Genomic DNA, 22,675 nt, shown 5'->3' on the forward strand with positions numbered 1-22,675 from the left:
TGCAGACATGATCGGTGAACACCCACCTGCTATGACCGCTGGGTTGCTTTGCCCTCCTTCAGGCTTCAGCCACAGCTCCAGGCTGAACTTGTCTCTCGGCAGCTCCAACCTCGCAGTCGGCTTCACCTTCAGCTGCTCTTGCCGCCCGCTGAAATACAGTGCGGTCATCCATGAGGGGGGCACCCGTGGCACTGGGCTCCCCCACGGAGAGTAACCGCCGACGGGCAGTCTCGCCGGCGGATCCGCCTCTTCCAACTCCCCAGAGTAGTCTACGGCACCGTACTCCACAGCTCCGGCCGAGGACTGCTGAACTCCATCGCCCCGGTGCAGCTTGTAGAGAACCCGTAGCCCCCTGGAATCTGTCGAGTTGTCGGGGAAAACTTTCTCCAAACTGGAGTTGCCGTTTTCCTCGTATGGAAACGTCCCGTCGGCGCTTCGGGCGGGTCTGGAGCGGGAGCCGCGGAGCAACTGCGCGCGGTCCGTGGAGGATGCGCTCGGCCCGGCGTCTTTCAGCAGAGACGTCCCAGGCGATTGTGTGGCGTCCTTCCTATCATATTTAACTTCCCTCCTGTCACTCGTGGAGCGTTTCTCGTACAGCCATGCGGGCAACGGAGCATAACCGTCCTCCAATCCCGCCGTCACATCTTCTGCGTCGCCCCAAACTCCCCTCTCCTCAGCCCGGTGCGCCCCGGTGTCACCCCCACACCCTCCCGCACAGACCACAGCGGCGCTCCTGCCAGCGTACAGCTCTCTGAGGCTGCTGTGCGTCCTCGGGCGGGCCGCTGGAGGGCGGTGTTGGGACGGAGAGAGAGAGCGGGGCTGCCGTCTGGAGCTCCAGACGCCGGAGACGGCGCAGGGTTCACCTGCCAGGCTGCTGAGCTCAAGATCCGCCCGCCGGGCCAAGGCGCGCATGTACCGGCCCCTCGAGTCCGGGCGAACCGGATTGAACAACCACGTGTTGGTGATGAGGACAAGGAAGATAGCCAGTAGTCTGATCAACAACATTTTCCTCAGATTAGGAAAGGTAGCCTACCTTGCAGGGGTGATTTTATTTTTTTATTTTATTTTATTTTTTTGCGTAAAAGAGTCAAAAAGATTTGCGTTGTTAAAAATCAGCCCCTGGTTTTCCAGACAGCAGCGACAGTTCTCTCTCCAAGCTATTATTAGATTAATTTTTAATTTGTGCACATTTCCCCAGCAATAAAGCAGCTGCTGTTTAAGGCTAGAAAATAAAAAAAGAACCTATTTCAGTCATCAAATGTAAACTACCAGTGCATTCCAAAGGGATCAAACTAATAACGTTACACTAAACGTTTTACACATGGACTTATTGCGCATTGAGGTTGTTAGTCTCTATTTGGTTTATTTTTTTTTTCCTTTCTTTTTGAATAGACTCTGAGGAATCACAGGAAACATTCAGATCTTCAGTGAGGTTCCCCTAAATCCTTTGTTGGCGCAGCTGCAGTGGCTCGCCACTCTCTTGCACTTTGCGCTGACCTTCAGAGGCGAAGCGCCGCGTCTTTTCCATTCATGTTTACTGTCTGCGAAATATCTGCAGCCTCTGGCACGTTGCTGCTGGTACAGGTACCAAAAACACTTCTGTCTTTCTGTCTGTCAATAGGCTGAGCCCATGAGGTAAAGAAAGATATTTTTAATGTCACCAGGCTAATTCTGTTTTTTGTTTTTTTGGTTTTTTTTCAAATGAAAAGAGACAAACTTATTTTATTACTGAGGAAAATGTGGACGCATGTCCTTTGTTTGAAATTTGCATGAATAAATCTGGTTTCACTCCATACTGACTTTGCACAGAGCCTCTTATGTCTTTTTACCTGACCATTGCGGCATCATTTGTGCGTCTTGTTCCAAAATATGGCTGCAAGGTGAATCAGAGTAATAATAATAATAATGAAAAAAAAAAAAAACAGACAAAGTCAACTCCAGAGGCAAAAAGAAGTGCAGTGCAAAGTGCCAGCTCCCAAGTAGTTATCCTACTTGTTGAGCAGAAGCTTTCATATAGATTTTTGAGAAAGAATTTCAAAAATGTTAGTCCATTAAATCACGTTGCGGCATCTGCAAGTCAGCTCCTCTTGGAATTGTTATGCGTCTGTGAGCGCTTCAGAGAGTGACTTGCTGCTCCTCTGCACCGGTCCATGCAGTAGTTGTAATATCCTCCTCCATTCACTCCTCCATCTCTCTCTCTCTCACTCTCTCTCTTGCTCTTTCTCCCTGTCGCTCCCTCATTCTCCGGAGTCCAGAGGGTTTTTTTTTTTTTTAATCAAGTAGCCCCTGCCCGCCCTGACATCACCGGCAGGGGAAGTGTGATGGTGGCTGTGTTGGAGCTCTTGGGGTTGGTGAGGATTATAGTTAATTTACATATTTAATATTCTTGCCTTGCCATATTTTATGCACTTTTGTGGATATTCAGATAATTTACCTCAGTATAAAAAAAAGAGTCTGACATTCAAAATGTTATCATCAGCAGGATAAAGTGATGGGATCCACAAGGTCTGCATTTAAATTTCAATCTGAGGACAGTGAGTATTCTCATTGCCTACTCATTATCCATTGCAGCATAGAGGGAAATGTTACACCTTTTACCACTTAACCACTCCAGAAAGCAGCATGGCTATGTGCAGGATCCTATGTCTCAAACAATGACATATAATCACCCAATGAATAAAATAGTCAAAATGAGCTCCACCTCAAACCCATAAAACAAATTCTTCGAATGCATTATTAATACTATACTTTTATAATACTGCTGTATGCACAGGGGCATTCTTCTGCACCAGTGTTGGCAAAATTGCATATATAACTTTGCATGTATATGCTAGAGTTCAAAAACATGGTAGTTCAGTATATAATGATGCATTATATTGTTGTTTTCTGGCTCCTCAATTTGAAAATGAATCTGCAGATCGTATAAATATGTTTTGTTTTTATTACATATTTCCAAAATGAAATATATTTTATATAGAGCGGAAGTATAAATTAGCAGAAACTGAAGATAAAGTGAAGTAAACTCAAAATTATCCATAAGTGTGGTGCGTTTGAGCTCTACCTTGCTAAACCCCCCTCCCTTCTCGCTCTCTGTCTTGCACACACTCACAAAATCCAAAGTAAAGGAGGAGAGGTTTGAGTAACCTGCTCCCTCCCTCTCAAGTTTCCTCCTTTCTTTTCCTCTCCCTCCCCCTTGTCTTGATCTACCTATCTTACTTGCTTGTGCGCTGGCTCTCTTCAGTGGAGCAGCACGGACAGGCACAACATCTGTCTCACACATGAAAAAGGTTTTTGCGAGTTTTTTATCATCCAAATATGCAACCTGCTTTCCTCTGAACTTTTGTGTTTGTGTGGGCTGAGCCTGTGCTGGAAAAAAACAGGGAGAGGAAGTATCAGGTGAGAGGGAGGAATAAAAGCCTGGGGGATATAGGTGGAAATGTACATTGGGATATTTATAATAACCATTGAATGGAAATGCCATTAAATTGTGTATTTTATTGTTGTAATTCATTGATATAATTACATTAATACATACTAAATTATCTAATAGTAACACATAACAAAAAAATCAGTAATATTCTATATACATCGGCATAACATGCATGGCCCACAGACTGGTGTCTTAAATAAAAGTCCACTTACACAGTTCTGAACTTGCACTAGAGACTTTTGTTCTGTCTATTGAATAAGAAAGAATGCAAGATGTGATTGAAAGTTTACAAAACAAACAAAAAAACAAAAAATCATGTTGTCTGAGCAGTAAGCACTTGTACATTCTGGGGAAATCCGTCTTTCACATCTCAACCTGTATATAATCCCTTATTGTCACATGTCAGAAGCCTCTGTTAAACAGTTTGGAGATATGTGAGTTCAAACTACATTCCTCCATGGCTGGTAGAATATGTGCATCCGTGCGATATAAATGGGTCTAACCCTAAGACCCCCATGTTGCATTAATTGCTTAATCATTGAATCATTCACTTTTCCTGTGGTAAAATGAATGAGTAAAGCTGTGGATTTTAAGCACCATATATCCTGTTGATGCCCTGATCTATTCCCTCTTCATGCTGAGCTGTGTGTCTTTGCAGATCTTTATGTATCGGTCTAATGTTGCGAGTGAATGTTGTGCAAAGCCTTTTGGCAGCATCAACAGGCTCACCTAACTCAAAAGGCAGGTGTGCTGACGGAGGTGTTTCCAGACACTGCAATTTTTATTATGAAAATATTATAAAACTTATATACAGCTACAATTTTTACTGCCATGAGAGTGTGAAGATTTTAAAGCATCCACTCTTGTTTGGTTTGATTTTTATCAAACTTATGACAATTTTAATGATGATGGTAATGATGATGATGACTGTCCATTATTATATGTGGCCTGTCAAAGAAAAAAAACAAAAAACAAAACAGCAGCTACCAAAGGCTGGTGTTGTTGTTCCACAACTTCTTAAATGTTGCCCTTCTTCTTCCCCAACAGGCCACTATTTTTTTGTCAGGCTAAATTTGCAAACAGGGTCCTGGCTCCAGACTGGAGATGGAGATGGAGGAGGAGGCCACTGGCAGTTATGGCAGGGGCCCCCGAAGGGGCAAAAACTGTTCCTAAAGAGTGGGAGGCAGGAATTCCACAATCCAAGCCTGTCTGACTGAGGGATCTGCCTGCTAAACATTCAGCTTTCTCTGCTGGCAAAGTGCCCTTTGAAATCCAGCTGCAACTGTGTTTGTAAAAAAAGAAACAAGAAATAGGAGGGGTGGGCTTAAAGAGAGAGCAACAAGAAAGAGAGGGAAAGGGAAGATGAAGGAGAGGAGACAGAAGAGGAAGAGAGTGTTTAAGTGGTGGGCAATGAGTAAGTATGTGTGTGTGTGTGTGTGTGTGTGTGTGTGTGTGTGTGTGTGTATCTTAGAGAGAGAGAGAGAGAGAGAGTCTGAATGGGCATGCTTTACTGGGGCCTCACCCCCCACTGTAAAAGACCTCCACAGATTATCCTTCATCTGAGCTTGTCGGTCCTGACCCCACCGACCCTGAGGCCCACACTCTGTATTCTCTCTCTCTTTCACACTCACTTTTCCTCACTCGCTCACTCTCACACTCACTTACTCGCTCGCTACACCACACACCCTCATTATTTTCTCTGTGTCACTCACTCTTTCTCTTTTACCTCTCTGCCACTCACTAACCTTCAGTGCAACAACACTGCTGACCCTTCAGCTCCACCCTGCCAACACACACTCATACACAGGCAAGCACACAAACACACAACCAGGTTCCTCATGCAGAAAAGGGGGACCCAATAGAAGAAAATCCAGGCTGATGTGCCAGACAAATGAGGAGGGGATGAAAGAAGAAAAGGGAAGAAAGAAAGAAGGCAAGCTTTTCACAACCACTGGTATAAAGTAAAAAGGGATGGAGGGGGAGGGGCACAGGAGGACAAATGCAACACAGTGTACATACAGTACTGCAGGTGTTTCACCCAGAGAGTCTTATTCAGAGTCAGTTGTTGAATGTGCTTCATATTTGAGGTTTTTCAAATCGTGAGCTAAAACTTAAAATCACCTGTTTCCCGTCTCTTCATCATCATCATCATCATCATCATTTATTATTTTCCTTTATCTCACTGAAAATATTTCACAACAGAGACCTGGCCAAGACAGACACACCACATATTATACACTATAAAACATCAATTTCCAGATATATAACATGGCAATCTGAGCTCAATGCACTTTCAAAATGTACAAGTCTCATTACTCACTTACATGATGATGCCCTGAGAGTTTTCAGTAAATATCGTTGTAGCCCTTCATGCAGAGTAGTCAGTGTAGCTGCATAAGACATGTTTTCAGTTTTCTCCAAATCTGTTAATATTGACAACCAACCACTCATTATGTTCTAAATGAAACCCAGAAATCGCATTAAAAGATTAGATATGTGACAAAAAATGTGTGCATAGAATCTATATCTTGATATAGTTTAACTAAATGTAGTGTACTTGTGTTTGTACCTTGTCCTCATTTTGAGCCATATCAAATGAAATTGATTGACTTGTGCAGCACACAGAAAAACGTTTTACATGGTGGTCCTCTTCAGGGGAATTAATTTATCCTTCAATGTATCCAGTAGTTTTCCTCTTGCTGAAAACCTTATTTCACATCCTACCTGAGATCCATAATGATACATATAAACTTCTTCCACAAACAAAAACATTGGAAAATCCATGGTGTCCGTGCCTTCATGCCCATGTGGAGGTAAAAATGGAAAAGCAAGTAACAGGCTGGCTAAACTGTGAGCATGAATACGTTAGTGCCCCTTAGGTTTTATTTGCAAAGCTGCAGGTTGATGCTTGAATGACATGACACTGTTTTTCTTGGCATGGTCACTGGCTACACTTTGTGGATGTGACCTAGTTGCTTGTTTTTGATGTAAAGGCAATATCATCTGGAGGAAAAAAGACAAACTTGAGTATTTTCTATGGTAGACTGAAAACATGATTATATTCTTAGTATTTACAAAGGTATCTGTGAGTGTATGATTTAAGGTACATTTATTTTCCTTAGGTGTGACGTTACCATCTTATTTTGTAATTTAGTCATTTCAAAGTAAAATTGAGGCATTGTGTTGGCATCATAGGATTCTTGTGAACTGTACATGTTGTATAACGACCCTTTGTTTCATTGTTGATTGTAAAAACAATAACAATTATAATTAGCATGAATATAAACGTGACCTCACGGGGCGTTTGATTTTATCACCGGCGTGGTTACACCCCCTCCCGCCAGGGGGCAGTGAGTGAAAACCGGTAGTCTGGCGGGTATCTGGGTAATCGAGGAAACCCAAGCGATCCTGTCCGTAGCTAACGTTGGCTAACCGGCTAATCTATCGGACAGCGCAGTTGTGCCCGTCTTTGTAAGTTTCAGTGTCCATGCTTTTTGCTTTTAGTGCTACAGTGTTTTTCTAACACGCTGTCAGCGGTCAAAGTGAATCACTAGCTGAGGGGCGACTGTAAAGACGCTGGATGTCCGGGCGCTGCTGTTTCTCCCAGGATGCTAGCACGTAAGCGGCTCAGCTAGCTAGCCGACCTGCTAAAGCAGCCCAAATAGCAGAAACTGTCCGGATGCTTTGAGCAACGACGCAGCGGATTTTGGGGAGTATCTTGTCGGCCTTGCGTCATGTCAAGCAACCGGCCGCAGCTAAGCGCCGGCGGGGCGAGCTCGGTGCCCAGCACGAGCAGCAGCAGCAACAGCAGCAACGCCGGGAACGCGAACGGCGGCGGCAGCAACGCAGTCACCAGCAACGGTAACAATTCGGGAAACGTCGTGCCCACCCGGACCTTGGCAGCCGCCGCCGAGGGGGGCCTGTCGGTGCCAACTTTGGCCGGCGTGCCGTCGCCCCGGGGCGGCTTCGCCTCTTTGGGCAGACCGTCTGCGTCTTCGGGCAGCAGAAAGAAATCCCTCCATCAAGCACCTTTATACAACGGCCTCTTGAATTCATATGAAGATAAAAGCAACGATTTCGTTTGGTAAGTGCTTCGGCTCTTGGGTGATAGTGTGTGATAATGTTCAGGCCATTGAAGGATAAGTGTTATTGCGGGGAAAGTTTTGCGGCTTGCACTAAACGCGGCTCTTTTCTCTGCTTTTTGCAGTCCCATTTGCTTTGAAATGATAGAGGAGGCACACATGACCAAGTGTGGACACAGTTTCTGGTAAGTGTTCAGCTATGGCACAGCCAGAAGTAGTATTAAGTGTGTGTTGTGTTTTTGTTTTTGTTTTGTTTTTAACAATGACACAACCGCCGAGGAGCTGTGGAAATAACCAACAGAGATAATGTGACCTTTGGTCTGTGAGACTGTCAAAAATAACTCTTGCGAGCTGGCAAAGGTTTTTGTCAACAAATGATAATGATGTTTGGGTGTAACCCGGCAATGCTTACAGGTTGGAGTGAAGGAAGCTACAACTCTTTTCTTATCCACCTGTCCAGCAGCTCACCCCAGACTTAAACTAAACGCTATGGATGGATAGTTTTTGCTGTTGTAATAATAACACTATCTGTCAGATGGGTAAGTCTTTAAATCTGGCATAAATTAATTTAATTAGACTGCATGTGTGGGTGCAGATTAATTTGCAACTGTTGTTAAGCAGGATAGACGTTGATGCTCATATGAAAATAGTTTATCAATATGAACAAACACTCAAAAAAAAAAAAGGAAAAAAAAGAAGAAGAACCAATGTGCAAAAGGAACGTGAGCCTAGAGAGGTTGATGTGCCTGCTCTGTATGGTTTTAAACTTGCATCTTTGCACTTTCATTATTGTTAGGTTTAGCTTAACTTCATTTTTGGTGACTCAGACTGATCAGCACTGTTCATTTCATTCCATTTTCCTTGTACTGTTTGAACATTTGCACATTATTCAGTTCTTTCTCCTTTCTACAGTTTCAAGTGTATCCGCCAGAGCCTTGAGGACAGCAACAGATGTCCCAAGTGTAACTATATTGTGGATAACATAGATCAGCTTTACCCAAACTTTCTTGGTAGGTATTGTAATAAAGAACATTTAGGTTTATTAGTTAACATTTGCTGTGTGTGAGGCCTTTGATATTTCTTTCTTATGATTAAAATTACATTGATATTTGCTTGTTGACACAGTATTTTGTATGAACGAGTATGAACATTTCTTGTGACACCAGGACTTGGACACACGTTGGTATGATTGGACAAGAAACATTTGTTATGCAGCTCACATTAAGGGTGTCCCTACCCTTTTGAAGTGCTATTCACAAATGAAGCAGTTCTTCCTCTTTATTCAGCATCAGCTTTTAAAAGGCCTTACTACAGTCTGAGTGGATTCAGTTATAAACTTGAAATATCCAAAAGAATTTAAAAAGACTTGGATAAGAACAGCCTCTATTTCTGCTTAAATGTAACAAAGTCAGTCATTATTTTGATGAAACTTTTCAAGGTTTCATTACACTCTTTAAAAAAAAAAGAGTGGCATAACAAATTGTCAATACTTTACCATTTAAACATTCATATAATGTTTGTCAATTATTTACGCAAATGTTCCCCTTTCTACATGATGTCCTGCATCCTGCCCCTCCGTGTTGCAGTAAATGAACTGATCCTAAAACACAAACAAAGGTCGGAGGAGAAGAGACTAAAATTAGACCATCCTGTAAGTACAACACACACACCTGCTTTGTTTCTCCACTTCCTGTGAACTCTCAAACTGCCAGTTAACTCTTGTTTATATTAAAAAAAAAACCAAAAACTCCCTTTTATTTGTGACCCTCTGATCTGTGTCTCTGACTCCCAGAATGGGTCCAGATGGCAAGTCTTCCAGGATGTGTTAAGTCCCGACCAAGAGAACTTGGACCTGGCAAATGTCAATTTGATGCTGGAACTCCTGGTTCAGAAGAAGAAGCAGCTGGAGGCGGTAAGGAAGACACTAAGGCTAATGAGATATGTGTAATATCATTTATTTCCAACCATTTCTTGCATTTTGCCCCTGCATGTTGGCTGTTAAGCTCCGCCATGGGCTATGCGGTATTCAATTTAAAAAGGTGAATGATCTCTATTTGAGTCCCTCGAAGAAGCTGAGCTTGTTATTTTAAAAGGAAAGAGGAAGGTAGAGTTACTTCATGACAGTTGACCAAATCTATTACCTGTCATTTGCGAACGCTTTGCCGAGTTCCTGAAATAGTTGAAAGTGACCAAAGAAAATAAAAAATATTTCCTCTTGCTTCTTTAAATGACAGCAGAAATTGCCTAATAACAAAATAAATGCTTAGTTTTTAAATTCCGTCATGTATTATTGAAACATTTTATGGTTTTCAAGTTTAATAGCCTTTAACACAACTTAAATAGTCTAATTATTTTTATTCCCCAGATTGTTATTTAAAGGTGGGAGCATGGCAAGGAACAGCAATTCATAATGTGAAGAGGAATCCATGCAATCCCACCACATTCTATTTGAACCAAGGCTATGAGTCTTGCAGTAGTCCAGTGAGGGTCCACAACATATGATCCACAAAGCAGAACCCTCTGTAGAGTCCACTGGAGATCCGTGCACTACTTAACACAACAAATCTTTGGCTTATTAAATGAACAGATGTTCACTTTGGATCACAATCACTTTCCCTGACAATAAGAATACTCAGTAATATACAAGATGGGGTAATTAAATATATGAAGAGAGATGTTTCTGGATCAGATTATTTTGTAAGTACTTTATTCCAAACATGACAGTAGATCAGCCTCATCAACGACATGTTTGGTAATGCCATTATCCCCTGGATGTCCCATGTTGTAGTCATACTACCCATTTTTCTTTGAGGACCTACTTCAGGCTGTGTTGAAATAATCAACAGTTGTTTTAGTCATGTGAATTGTATTTTTCAGTGATGCTTGGAATGGTCCTTTTGGCAGAGGCTATGTTTGTTTCCTGGTTTGTGGCACCCAGTGAGTAAATGTTGGTCCACATCTCTCTGACTGTGTGGATCATCTTGTTTTTTTCTGCTTTTTGGCCATCTGTGCCAAATCAAAACAAGTAGCAGGAAGGAGAAGTAAGAACCACAAGCTGTCCTCTTGACTCCTGTTCCGTCACAAAAGTGCAGATCTTATGTACTCCCACAGAGTGACAGTAGGTGCAATGTTTTAATATCCAAACCAACACAATATTCATAGTCTGCTCTTGAATTACAAAGAGTTCCCCTGCGACACACCATCTGCAGCTCTCTTCTTTGAACATGAACTTATTGTTCTCTTGATATGCAAACACATTCAGCATCATTATGTTTGGCTGAATCAACACTCACTGGAGAAAGACCAGTGCATCAACTGAGATTAGCTTGTTTTAATTATATCAGTATCTGTTAGGTTGGCTGACAAGCCAAAAGAAATTGCAGAACACAAATATCAGATATATTTGAGATCACATAGCAGCACTGTCGTTGTTACATGGTTTGCACAGGATGGGGTCAACAGTTTTATATCTCAGCTGTAGTACATTCTGTTAGAAAATTCAAGATGAACCGATCAAAAATGATTGTTGTTGTGTGTGTCAGGGAATACATATTTGCGCTTGTATTATGTGTCTACAAAACATATTACCTGCTGGCCTGTTGTCTTGCCTTGTTTTCTCCTGACGACTCTTCCTTTTAATTCGTTTTTTAAGGCAGTTCAGAGAGTAGGGACATAAAATATGGGAAATAAGTCTTAAAGTCACAATTGCTCTGTTAAACCTGCCATCACCTCAGCAGGGTTCACATACCAGATTCTCACATTAACATTAACCACCTCTAATCTTAACCAGTTTTGAGGTGGGTACACAGGCAATACAAGCCTCTCTAGAGATGAAGTGTTGAGAAGCACACAAACTTGGAACTAAGTCGTGTTCCCCTAGATGATTTAAATCCACAGTTCACCCAAGAGTTCAGTAATTATAGAACCTTTTTCCACTGGTCAACTAAACCCCTGCTAAGACTCGCTAACACCTGGCTTTTGTCTGCAAAGGAAAAGGCTTCAATCGACAGCTCAAATAACTCTGTTGATAGGGGTATTTATCAGCTTCAATTTCCAGGGGTGAACACATCAATTTTTGGTCCTTCTACACACGCCTGTCACTTTTCCAGAATTGTGCTGTTAAACCAGAGACTGAGCTCCACCTTCCTCTGAGAGTCAGCTAAAGCGGCAAAATAACTTTTAAAAACACACAGTCACCGATCAAGTGTCGGGTTGAGACTCCAACTCTTTTGAACAAGCACAAATCTTGAGAAGAGATGTGACATATCTGTCATATCAATTTGTGTGGTGACTCATAGCTCCTGTGTGTGTGTGTGTGCGTGCGCACATGCTCCAATGACACATCCCCTTCCAGCCATGAGTCCTCAGTCCAGAAAGAACAACTTTGACTGGCAGTAGAAAATGTGCCAGTCAGCTTTTTATTATTAAAACAATAACTTGTAACTGCTACTTCTGGTAGAAAAGGCTGAGTAAGCGTTGATTAAGTGTCAGTTGCCCTCTTCTCAGCCTTTGTGCAGCAGGGCTCCTGTTGTCTTTTTGTCTTTCTTAATCCAACTGTCAATTAAACATAGACCAAAATTTATTATTTTTTATTATTATTTATCATTTCACATCATCAGTAACACGTTTAGCTTCTCCCCTAGTGTTGAATTTAAGCAATCTATGCAGATTAAGTATTTTAAGGCTAGCGTAAGGACTAAAAATTCATCACATTTGTCATGGACAAACACTTTTGCCTTTTTGTCATGTCTGAGCTCAGATAAGTAAGAGTTAATGGTATTGTATGGGATTTTTTCTTTTTGTACCCTCTGGGTGCTGTGTTACTTCGTTAGGCTTTTCCCTCTCATGCTGTAATTGGAATCAGGTGTCCAGTTTCTCCATTGTTTGACATTGATGATAATAGAAGTGTTGAGCTGTCAAACAGTCCTTCAGGAAATGTAATTTTCCTCAATAGAAGAATCAACAAAACATTTTCTAAACTCTCAAAAGATGTTTCATCAGCTGTTCCAAAAGCTTCCAATCTAAATTTGCATCAGAACAAATCAGCTTGGCCAAATTCCTGTATGACTATCTTATCCAATATCTAGAATGCTTATGCATTAGGGATGAATCCCATGACACTGGCCAAGGTTTCCTTGTAATTGTGTGTGAATTTGTACTTTCTCCATCTCTCCACTAGGAATCTCAAGCAGCCCAGAGGCAGATCCTCATGGAGTTCCTTAAAGAAGCCAGAAGAAACAAGAGAGAGGTGCTTTGCTTCTATATTGCTTTACACAGTTCAGTCATTTGAGGTTATGATGCACTCTTTGGGAATATGCACAAATCTTTATTTATGACAGAAACCTAAGACTTTATAAGGTTTTACTAACTTCAACAAAATGTGATATGACTTGGAAACATGTCTACAGACAGGCCAATTTATGTTGCTTCTTTTTGGCTCTGTCAACAGCAACTGGAGCAACTGCAGAAGGAGCTGAACTTTCTTGAAGACGACATTAAGCGTGTTGAGGTAAGGAAAAAACAAACAAAAAAAGTGGAAAATAGTGGGACAGCCTCCCACTCTCTCTGTATGTTGTGCTGTGTGTGAAGTGTGGAGTGGGCGATCACCAATTAAAGGTCAGAGTAGTTAATGTTCAAATAGCACTTTTGCTGGAAATGCACATCCCTAATGAAAAAGTCCTCAGCAGCAGTGGTTGTCACACAGCTCATAAAGGCAAATCAAGAAGATATTTCTAAGTTTTTCTTTGTAAGTAATAGCATTAAGAGCTATTTACTGACCAATCTGCAAAAACCAAATTCCTTTACTCGGTAAGAGCTGCCTCCAGAGTTGGAAAACAACACTATTAACACATTTTTGTTAGTGCATTCTTTTTTTTATTATTTTCAAATTGAAATGAGCATGCTAACTAGTTAGTCCCTGCCCATATCTGCCAGTCTTATCAAGCCTGAACACAACTCAGTGTTGTCTCCAATTTACCTTGAAGACTAAGAGTGTTTTTATAAACTGTTATATCACAAAGACGATAACTACCACCTGCTGCAGGTAAGACACTGTATTGTGATAAATAAAATTCTTGCAAATAGTCAAGAAAATTTAAAACAACTTGAGACTAATTTCAGGAGTTTGTCAATATCTGTGACTCAGCCTCAGTCGTAACTTAGCCAACTCACAACACACACATTAGTCATATACCAATATTTTCTAAATCAGAAAATGGAAATGCCTATAAATTGTTGTAAGAATGAAGAGTAAAGATGCTCCAGAACGAGACCAGAATGAGATGGTTCATCTCAGAAAAAACTGCTGAATCTGAAAAGCACTGAACAAACAAAACATTTACCGTAAATTCCGAACTATGCCTGCAAACTTAAAGAGAAAAACTGTTTTGTACATATATAGGCTGCACTTGTTGATAAGCTGCAGGTGTCGGAAATATGGAAGGAAATGGCATATGGCAGGAAATATGTTACACAGACAGTTTTCGCCTTTTCGCCAGATTGATCGACTTTAACTTGAAAGCTGCATCATATGCATTGCTTCATGTATTTTCCATGATAAGGGTGTGTGCATGAAGCACAAAATAAGTGAGAGATCTGAAGAATTTAGTGTGGGTGCGTTTCATATTATTCGAACAATGTAATTGGTCTACTGTGACCTGGTCTGATGTGATGCTAAATGTATAGGCGGCATGAAGCTCCTTACCCGTAAAAATCCATAAATTAGCCGCATTGTTGTGTAAGCCGCAGGGTTCAAAGCATGTGAAAAAAGTAGCGGCTTATAGATACAGTAACTGTATCCAAATTCCAAGAGCAGTCTCATTGGAAATATAGAAGAGCAACACACTTCATATTGAAATATTCTTTGTGTGAAATGGCAACAAGTGGAATTGCTCATTACCACAGCTTGAGCTAGACAAAAAAAATATTTCTGTCTGACCTTCCAGGAAATGAGTGGACTGTACTCCCCTATAATGGAGGCCGAGTGTACGGTGCCTAATGTCGAAGCGCCTTCACCAGCACCCAGGTACAGCTGAGCTGTCATCTGACAGAATGCACACAAATAAAAATCTGTAAAGGAGTTGAATCCAGCATCATCATAGCACAAATGAATATTTACCATCTCTGTTCACTTTAAGGGAAAGTCTGTTACCTTTTTTTTTGATAATGATTGCTAAAACATTTTGAAACAATGGCATTACAACATATTGTATGCCATATTGTATGTTATGGCTTATATTTGTTTATCTTCTTGTTGAGTAGCTGTAGCAGTATAATTGAGCCGCCAGACTACAGCCAGCCTCCAGGATTTGGTGGAACAACTCAAGTAAGTCAGTAAAACACACAAGTTGATTTGGTTTAATGACCTTCTTTGTTTGCTTGTTTTTTGTTTTGTTTTTTTTTAGCTTGTTTGAAAATCACATCTGATTTTTTTTTTTTTTTAATTATTGCTGAATTTGACTCGAATTCTGAAAGTATTTATGTGCATATTTCTCATTAGCACATGTTTTGTAAAAGGGGGATTTTAAGTTTTATATATTAAACTCAAATTAACAAATATAATTTGTCATTATCAGAAGTCACATATGTTTTGTAAATCATTGTGCTCTGTGTAGTCTCAGTAACGCTATAAATGAGTTTTAACAGGATAGATATAAATACAGTCTGAGCACTGATTGGATTAATTTGTTTCAGGGAAAACGACAGACCTGGTACAACAGCACACTGGCTTCAAGAAGAAAGAGGCTGACGGCTCATTTTGAGGATCTGGAACAGTGCTACTTCTCCAACAAAATGTCACGCATCACAGGTACAAGTCCTGCAGGCAGCAGTGTTGTTCTCCACAATCCAACTATGGTTTGGTCAGATAGGGGTAGGGTTAGGGTCTATTTATTGCTCTCATCTTGTACTGTAATATTATGAAGAGAGCAGTTTGGCTCAGTCCCTGAGACAATCTTGGTTGCTATTTGGTATTTTTGTAAATAAAACCTCATTTGATTCCTAATCACTGCAGTTACAACTTTAGTAGACTGGAAGGACTTGATTAAGGGCATATTTCCTAGAGCCATACATTGGAGATCAGAGCATGGCCATGTCTCCCAGTCAGCTACTGGTTCTTTTAATTGACTAATTCTATTACAAACTCATCCATCACATCGTTGTGTTCTTTGTAATGAGTGGCTTTGGTCGTGGCTCAAACTACAGAATGGTAGGAATTTTATTTGGTTGTGATGAATGTGAGGATGATAATGACATGAAGCCTTATTACACATGGTGGTTTTATTTTCTTTGCATGATTCAGTTGGTCTTTGTCTTCAAGGCTCTTTTTAAAAGGTGTATGTGTTTCTGGTGGGTGGCACGGTGGCATAGTGGTTAGCGCCATTGGCCCACAACAAGAAGCACATGTGTTCGGTTTCCGGGCCTGGGGCCTTTCTGTGTTGAATTGGCATATTCTCCACGTGTTTGCATGGGATTCCTCCAGATTCTCTGGTTTCCTCCCACTGTCCAAAGACATGCATGTTTGGGTTAATTGGTGACTCAAATTGTCTGTAGGTCTGAGTGTGAGTGGTTGTTTCTCTGTATGCTAGCCCTACGATGGGCTGGCGACCTGTCCAGGGTGTACCCCGCCCTTGCCCAATGTTAGCTGGAGTTGACTCCAGCACCCCCTGCAACCCAAAAATTGATAAGTGGTAGAAGATGAATGAATGACTAAATTAACGTGTTTCTGGTGTTTTTAGATGAGGGCAGGAACCTGAACCAGCTTGATGATTTCATGGAGTGTTTGTCCAAGTTCACTCGCTACAACTCTGTGCGGCCGCTGGCCACCCTGTCCTACGCCAGTGACCTCTATAATGGTTCCAGTATTGTCTCCAGGTATGAAGAGAAAACGGATTGAACCTGCGTGTGGATGTCAGTATTGAGTTGCATGGATTAATGATAAACCAGAGACCGTTTTCATATAGTTTTTAAGTTTCATTTTTGTTCAGTTTTTTTTTTTTTTTTTTAAAGAATACAGGTCTTGGTAAATCTGTTGTATCATCATTGTTATTCCTGGGGTGCTAATGATAACATAGTATGAGGCGTCAGCCCATAGTTTTTCCCATAAGCACTCAGACACTGTCAAATTGCATTTTTGTGTCAGCAAATTTTATATCTCTTAATTCTCAGTAGAACAAAATTTTAATACCTTAGATCAAAACTTAATCAGTGTAAACAGTGGAAAGAAATGAGAAACATTTGTCTGTATTTCACTGTATGTCACTCGATCATCTCCCTCACTGTCTCTGATCAAGTTCTCACTTCTTTTTCAGTATTGAGTTTGACCGTGACTGTGACTACTTTGCCATTGCCGGTGTGACGAAGAAGATCAAGGTGTTTGAGTATGGCACTGTGATCCAGGACGCTGTGGACATCCACTATCCTGTCAATGAAATGACCTGCAATTCCAAAATCAGGTAGGGGAGTAGGTACATGAAGACCTCGCTCAGATCCTTTACAGGGTCTGGGGTTTACAGGGGTTGACTTACTCATTGTTTGGAGTTGTTTCAGTTACCTGGGGATGTGTTCATTGATTATTATTTCTTCTTCAGTGTTGTCCATTCATTATTTCACACATAGATGTTCAACCAATGAGCTGTGCCCTGGTGCTGTTTGGTTACTAGGTATCAAATATGTTATCTGAAAAGAACCGATCATCCAGCTTTTTGGTGGACTAGATTTGTGAAAAACACTTATTAGTACTCAGAAGCCTGATTCAAAAGACATTAAGCAGTCAGTAAGAATGTGACTCAATGTGAACTAAAAGTGATCTGTTTATTGTAGCTGTATCAGCTGGAGCAGTTATCACAAGAACCTTCTGGCCAGCAGTGACTACGAGGGTACTGTCATCCTGTGGGATGGATTCACTGGCCAGAGGTCCAAAGTCTACCAGGTATGAGACTGAGATCTTAGAGCACACTTTTTTTTTTTTTTAATTTACAGAAAAAATACTTTCTAGAATTACAATGGTGAAGAGAATCCAGGATGCAATGAAATTCTCATTTGTGCTATTAGTAGGATTAACATAGCTAAAACTATGTTTGAAAAAGAAACACAACAATAACATTATTGCAAGATTGCAAAAACAATCTAGTTAAAAATGTACTGTAAGTGTCCTGAATGATGAGAGGTACTGAAGCAAATCACCCTCATGATAAAATGCATGCACCAGTCAGTCAGCTGGAAATGGATGGATGTGTTGCCAATTTGCAGCATGATGGTCTGGAACCAGGTTATCATTCTCAGATATCCCATTATGTGCCTATCAAATTTGCATCAAGCCACGTGATGGTCCATGTCACAGTAAACACAGACTTAAGACAGTTAATCATTGGGGCAGTTCTGCACTGTCAGTGAAAACTAAAAGCCTGTCATCTGTAATACACGTAAGTTTAAATTAAGGGGGAAAAAAAGGAACAGCAAACCTAATGAGACACGTCAACACAATTACCAGGCTCAGTGTTTTTGTTTATGAACATAGCTTTAATGGCTTTTTCAATGGGGGTTACAAAATGTTTGCAAAGCTCTAAATTCTACTTGTTAAAACAACTGACCAGAATGTGATTCAGCAGATCACAATTTTATGGCACCTTTTGAATGTTTCCTCCCTTTTTTTCAGGAACATGAAAAAAGGTGTTGGAGTGTTGACTTCAATCTGATGGATCCCAAGCTCTTGGCCTCTGGCTCTGATGATGCAAAGGGTAATTGAGTAATTTTGGCTCTGATTAGTTTTCGCGCATGGAACATCTTCCAGCTCCCCTTATTTCTAACCCAAACTTATTTTTCACTCCTGGTCAAATTTTCTTGTGTCTGTTGCTTTGTTTTTCAGTAAAGTTATGGTCAACCAACCTTGATAACTCAGTCGCCAGCATTGAGGCCAAGGCCAATGTCTGCTGTGTCAAATTCAGTCCAACCTCCAGATATCATCTGGCCTTTGGCTGTGCAGGTAAGATCAGGACCAGCTTTAGCTTTCTCTCATCCTTGTCCTCATTTTACTGTTGGTAGTGGACAAAGCTAATGTAAACATTCATTTACTGTGTTAACAAAAAGGTTTTTTCATTCTAACCTACATTTTACAAAGGTGCTGTATGGTAGTGTACTTTAAAATAAAATGGTTTCTAAAGACATTCAAGTCACTGTGTCAGACCCAGGCCTAACAAACAGCTCAGTTTATTATTAATGTTAAAAGTTGATAGTGGATTGAAAATGAGAATTTGGTCAGTCACTCTGTCACTCATCAAAATTTCACAAAAATAAACCTGTGTTCTCTCTTACAGATATGACAATGTCATACCACTAAATTTCCACTGTAGTCATGTAGACTCTGGTGGTACGGACTATTTATTACTCTCCCAAGGAGAAGTAAGAATTTTTAAAATTAAGCTGTACATAGTGGAAATTCTTGGTGTAATATCAGAAAACTGTGATCCAGTTGTGAAATGACTTATTTACCTTCACCCGTGTGTCATCGAGGCCTGAGTCCACTAAGCTTGAAAAAGGAAACCCAGCCTTGATTTGGAGTTTGTTGGTTTACAGTGTTGAGTAAAACTAAAAACCAATGGAGAATCCAGGTTGATGTAAAATGTTCTCTCCCTGTAACCACATGCTTCTTCTCACAGACCACTGTGTCCACTATTATGATCTACGCAACACTAAGCAGCCAATCATGGTGTTCAAGGGCCACAGGAAGGCTGTGTCCTACGCCAAGTTTGTCAATGGAGAGGAAATAGTTTCTGCGTAAGTCAGACAAGTTTCTTTCAAGGAATATAGTTTGAAAATGATTGTTCTTACACAACAGTCATCATTTTTTCTCCTGTTTTGAGTATTTAAATGTTCCCTTTTTTATTTATTCTCAATTTAGATCCTGCCCCACTTAACATGGAGTTTACACTACCCTGAACTTCTTTGTTTAGCATGAGAAACATATTATTGTTGACATTTATTTCTGGCTCCTTTTTGTTTGTTCTCCTTAGTTATAATTAAAAATAACCAGATTTTGTGGAAATACTTGGGTTGTAAAAATTCTACCACAGACCACTGACATGTCACCAAATGTCTGTTAGTTCTGGACTCATGCATTTATGCTCTTTGACAGTTCAACAGACAGTCAGTTAAAACTATGGAACGTCAACAAAACCCACTGTCTGCGGTCCTTCAAGGGTCACATCAATGAGAAGAACTTTGTAGGCCTGGCCTCCAATGGAGACTATGTTGCCTGTGGTAAGCATTTACTATGAGTAAAACTGTTGCAGTCATGTTTAATGTTTTTCTTTTTAGCAATACCTGAGCACCACTATTGGGCTGTGTAGGAGACTATGTGAAGTTGCTCACAATGACTAAATCATGAAGGGATTTTTGTTACATGCACAATGGCAATTAGGCATTGTAACCATGTCCATACCAAAGCGCCTCTTTTGTAGATTCTCAGTTTAATAATGTATGAACCGTTAGCCTTTTCAAACAGGCAAAGTGTAAAGAATGCAGTATTGTCATTTTGAGGACACATTGCAGTGTTCCCAATTCTAACACTGCTCTTAAATAGCGTCAGAAAACATATAATGCCCTGTTTGTATCCTTTGGTACAAATACCTAGATCAAAATAATGACCTTTTGTCCCTGTGTGTTTGTCTGTGTGTACAGGCAGTGAGAACAACTCCTTGTACCTTTACTACAAAGGACTTTCCAAGACGCTGCTAACATTTAAGTTTGACACGGTGAAGAGTGTCCTGGACAAGGACAAGAAGGAGGATGACACCAACGAGTTTGTCAGTGCTGTCTGCTGGAGGGCCCTGCCTGATGGAGTGAGTCCGTCTCAATATAACATTGGTGTTGATTTTGATATAGGAAATATTAAACAGACCTATTGGTTTTCCTAATAATCAAGTGAATTAGTTAAAGAAACAATGCTCTGTTTCAGGAATGATAATTTGTTTTTCAGGAGTCAAATGTGCTGATTGCTGCAAACAGTCAAGGAACAATCAAGGTTTGTATTTTGGAACAGGATCATGAAACATGCTGATAACCAGAGTGTCACAGACTCCATTCAAGGTATTGTGCCCTTTAGGAGCTGAATGCATTAGTCAACTGACAGAAAAGTCAAAACAAATTTTTTTGAATCTTAATCTAGAAATTAGGGTTGAAGTCAATGTAGTTCGCTGCCATCAGGCACAGTGATGAAAGAGATTTTAGTAGCAGAGAATTCAAAATCTTCTCAAAAATAATCTGCACCAGATACTACTAAGATTGAACTGGAAAAGTTAAAACATCTTTCTGGGTCAGCAAGTGAGCCCAGGGTGTGGGCAAGTAAATTTGTCGATTTCCGATTCAAACAGTCTGAGAGTGAACACAGAACTTAATAGTAAGTAGTATAGGGATTTAACTTTTGCCTATGTAAATTCAAACACTGCGATTTAATTGTCTTTTTAAAATTTTTGTGAGACTTCTACGTAATATCTATGTGATACTACTCGTCTTGTAGCCTCAGAAAGGATCAGGTGACATTAGAGAGGAAATGTGGATGAAGCTAACAGTAAACTGCTCTGGGACTGAGCTGAAAGTCTCCAGTTATCAGCAGCCTGTTGATTATCAAACACTTGACAAGGGACAAAACCAATTGACTGAATGCTGAACAGCAGGTCGATTAAAGAGAATGAACTGATACCTCAGTGAATAGATAGATGAGAGACTGTAATTCCATTCTCAGTTGGCTGTAATTTCTGCTTTATTTTTTTATGTAATCTCACATTTTCACTTGTGTAATTGTCAGAGCACACAAACATTTCATATTTTTCCAGGCAAGCTCACCACATCACAACTGAAGGAGTAACCCTATTGTTTTTGGGGTTAGTTGGGAGTTAGGTGGTCACAAGTTTTATTTTAGTGTTCGGGCCGTCCTTGGTCTGAAAAAAGATAATTTCCTGCATTGGGCTTTCTCCTTGTCTTTTTTTTTTTTTTTTTTTTTTTTTTACCTAAAATGTCCTTGTGATGCACTCTAATGTATTAAAACTGGTGTCTGAGGTATTTATTGACGCCTCACAGGACTTCACTGGTCTTTTCTCTCCACACAGGTACTTGAGCTCGTCTGAACATCCCAGTGAGTCCTTAGTGGACAAGAAACTACCATCAGCCTCTATTTTCTTTGGTAGAGGATCAGTCTGATGCAGGGGAAAAAGGCTGAATTAGGATTCCCGGCAAAACTGGCAGAGCTGAAATTAACTGAAACTGTCTTATTTTAATGAGCTTCACGTTTTGGACAGCAATGAGGACTTTGGAACAGCACATCAGTCTAACAGGAGATGATGCGCTGTCATTTTACGGCAACAACACCAAGACCTGGCTTGGGCACAAAATGGAACAAGAGACTATAGAAAGCATTTTTGTTTATCAGATACAATAAAACACCTCATTTTGGTTTTAGGTTAAATCAGAACTTGTACCTTTTTTTTAATTAAGCTGTTGCTCTTGAGGGTACATTCAGCCAAATGCTACTAGTGTGATGCATTTTCCCTTTTAAAGGCCAAAGCACAAGTTGAAATGACATGCAAAAATGTCTTCACATGAAGCTTTTAACTCTCTTTCTCCCAAATCTTGTAAGTCGACTTTTCTTTCCCCCTTTATGTGTACTATTGTGCTTTTCAGAGTGGGAGAAACCAGTTTTAATAAATATGACTTGAATTTCATTCTGTCAAGCGTATCGTCGCTTCATTTTCTGAGGAGTGTATAATATAAGGCAGAACAGTCATGGAAGACCAATGAAATAAGGAAAATACTATCAGAATAAAATCAGATGTGACATGTTTATAATCAGGAATTCTCATGTAACTTGAGGTATTGATTTGCAATGCCGCATTGAACTGGATTTTATTTACCTGTGTGGGCTCATTTGTTGCTTGTTAAAAGACGTAAATCTCAATGAATCAGATTTTTGTCCCATAGGAATGGAATTTCTCTACAGATACTGCAGGTTGAAACATCAGACCTGAAATGAACTGCTTTGTAACTTCAGACAAACTGCTGTTGGCTATTGAGGAGGGGTGGTCCGTGTTCACACATTCAGGGGATTTTGGTAAATGCTGCCAAAACCTGCCTATTTTATGATAAATGAGTGAGAGGGGCGTTTTGTATTTGT

At 40.5% G+C, this 22,675-nt stretch overlaps 2 protein-coding genes across 5 annotated transcripts in view; one reads left to right on the forward strand and one right to left on the reverse strand.

The window, feature by feature from the left end:
• Nucleotides 1-1,005, reverse strand: part of pappa2 (pappalysin 2) — a 70,295-nt gene extending 69,290 nt beyond the window's left edge. Inside the window, exon 1 of the mRNA XM_029524674.1 lies at nt 27-1,005. Within this exon, the coding sequence (XP_029380534.1) occupies nt 27-1,005 (979 nt within the window). The remainder of the gene's footprint in view (nt 1-26) is intronic.
• A 5,811-nt stretch (nt 1,006-6,816) lies between these two features.
• Nucleotides 6,817-22,226, forward strand: cop1 (COP1 E3 ubiquitin ligase). 4 transcript variants are annotated; one of them, XM_029525465.1, is made up of 20 exons: nt 6,817-7,514; nt 7,638-7,697; nt 8,425-8,522; nt 9,099-9,184; nt 9,305-9,424; nt 12,692-12,760; nt 12,962-13,021; nt 14,457-14,536; nt 14,779-14,836; nt 15,205-15,319; nt 16,248-16,383; nt 16,821-16,964; nt 17,332-17,440; nt 18,167-18,248; nt 18,377-18,493; nt 19,167-19,284; nt 19,643-19,767; nt 20,188-20,348; nt 20,486-20,530; nt 21,615-22,226. In XM_029525465.1, exons 1-20 carry the CDS (start codon nt 7,165-7,167, stop codon nt 21,630-21,632), a joined length of 2,151 nt encoding a protein of 716 aa, XP_029381325.1. In that variant the 5' UTR covers nt 6,817-7,164; the 3' UTR covers nt 21,633-22,226. The 4 variants fall into 4 exon arrangements, with proteins under 4 accessions (XP_029381325.1, XP_029381323.1, XP_029381324.1 ...); XM_029525463.1 differs by having other exon boundaries at nt 9,099-9,163; nt 14,773-14,836; nt 20,486-20,595; XM_029525464.1 differs by having other exon boundaries at nt 9,099-9,163; nt 14,773-14,836.
• The last annotated feature ends 449 nt before the right edge of the window (nt 22,227-22,675 follow it).

The sequence above is a fragment of the Echeneis naucrates genome, chromosome 17, assembly GCF_900963305.1.
Source record: "Echeneis naucrates chromosome 17, fEcheNa1.1, whole genome shotgun sequence".
NCBI classification, from domain to species: domain Eukaryota; kingdom Metazoa; phylum Chordata; class Actinopteri; order Carangiformes; family Echeneidae; genus Echeneis; species Echeneis naucrates.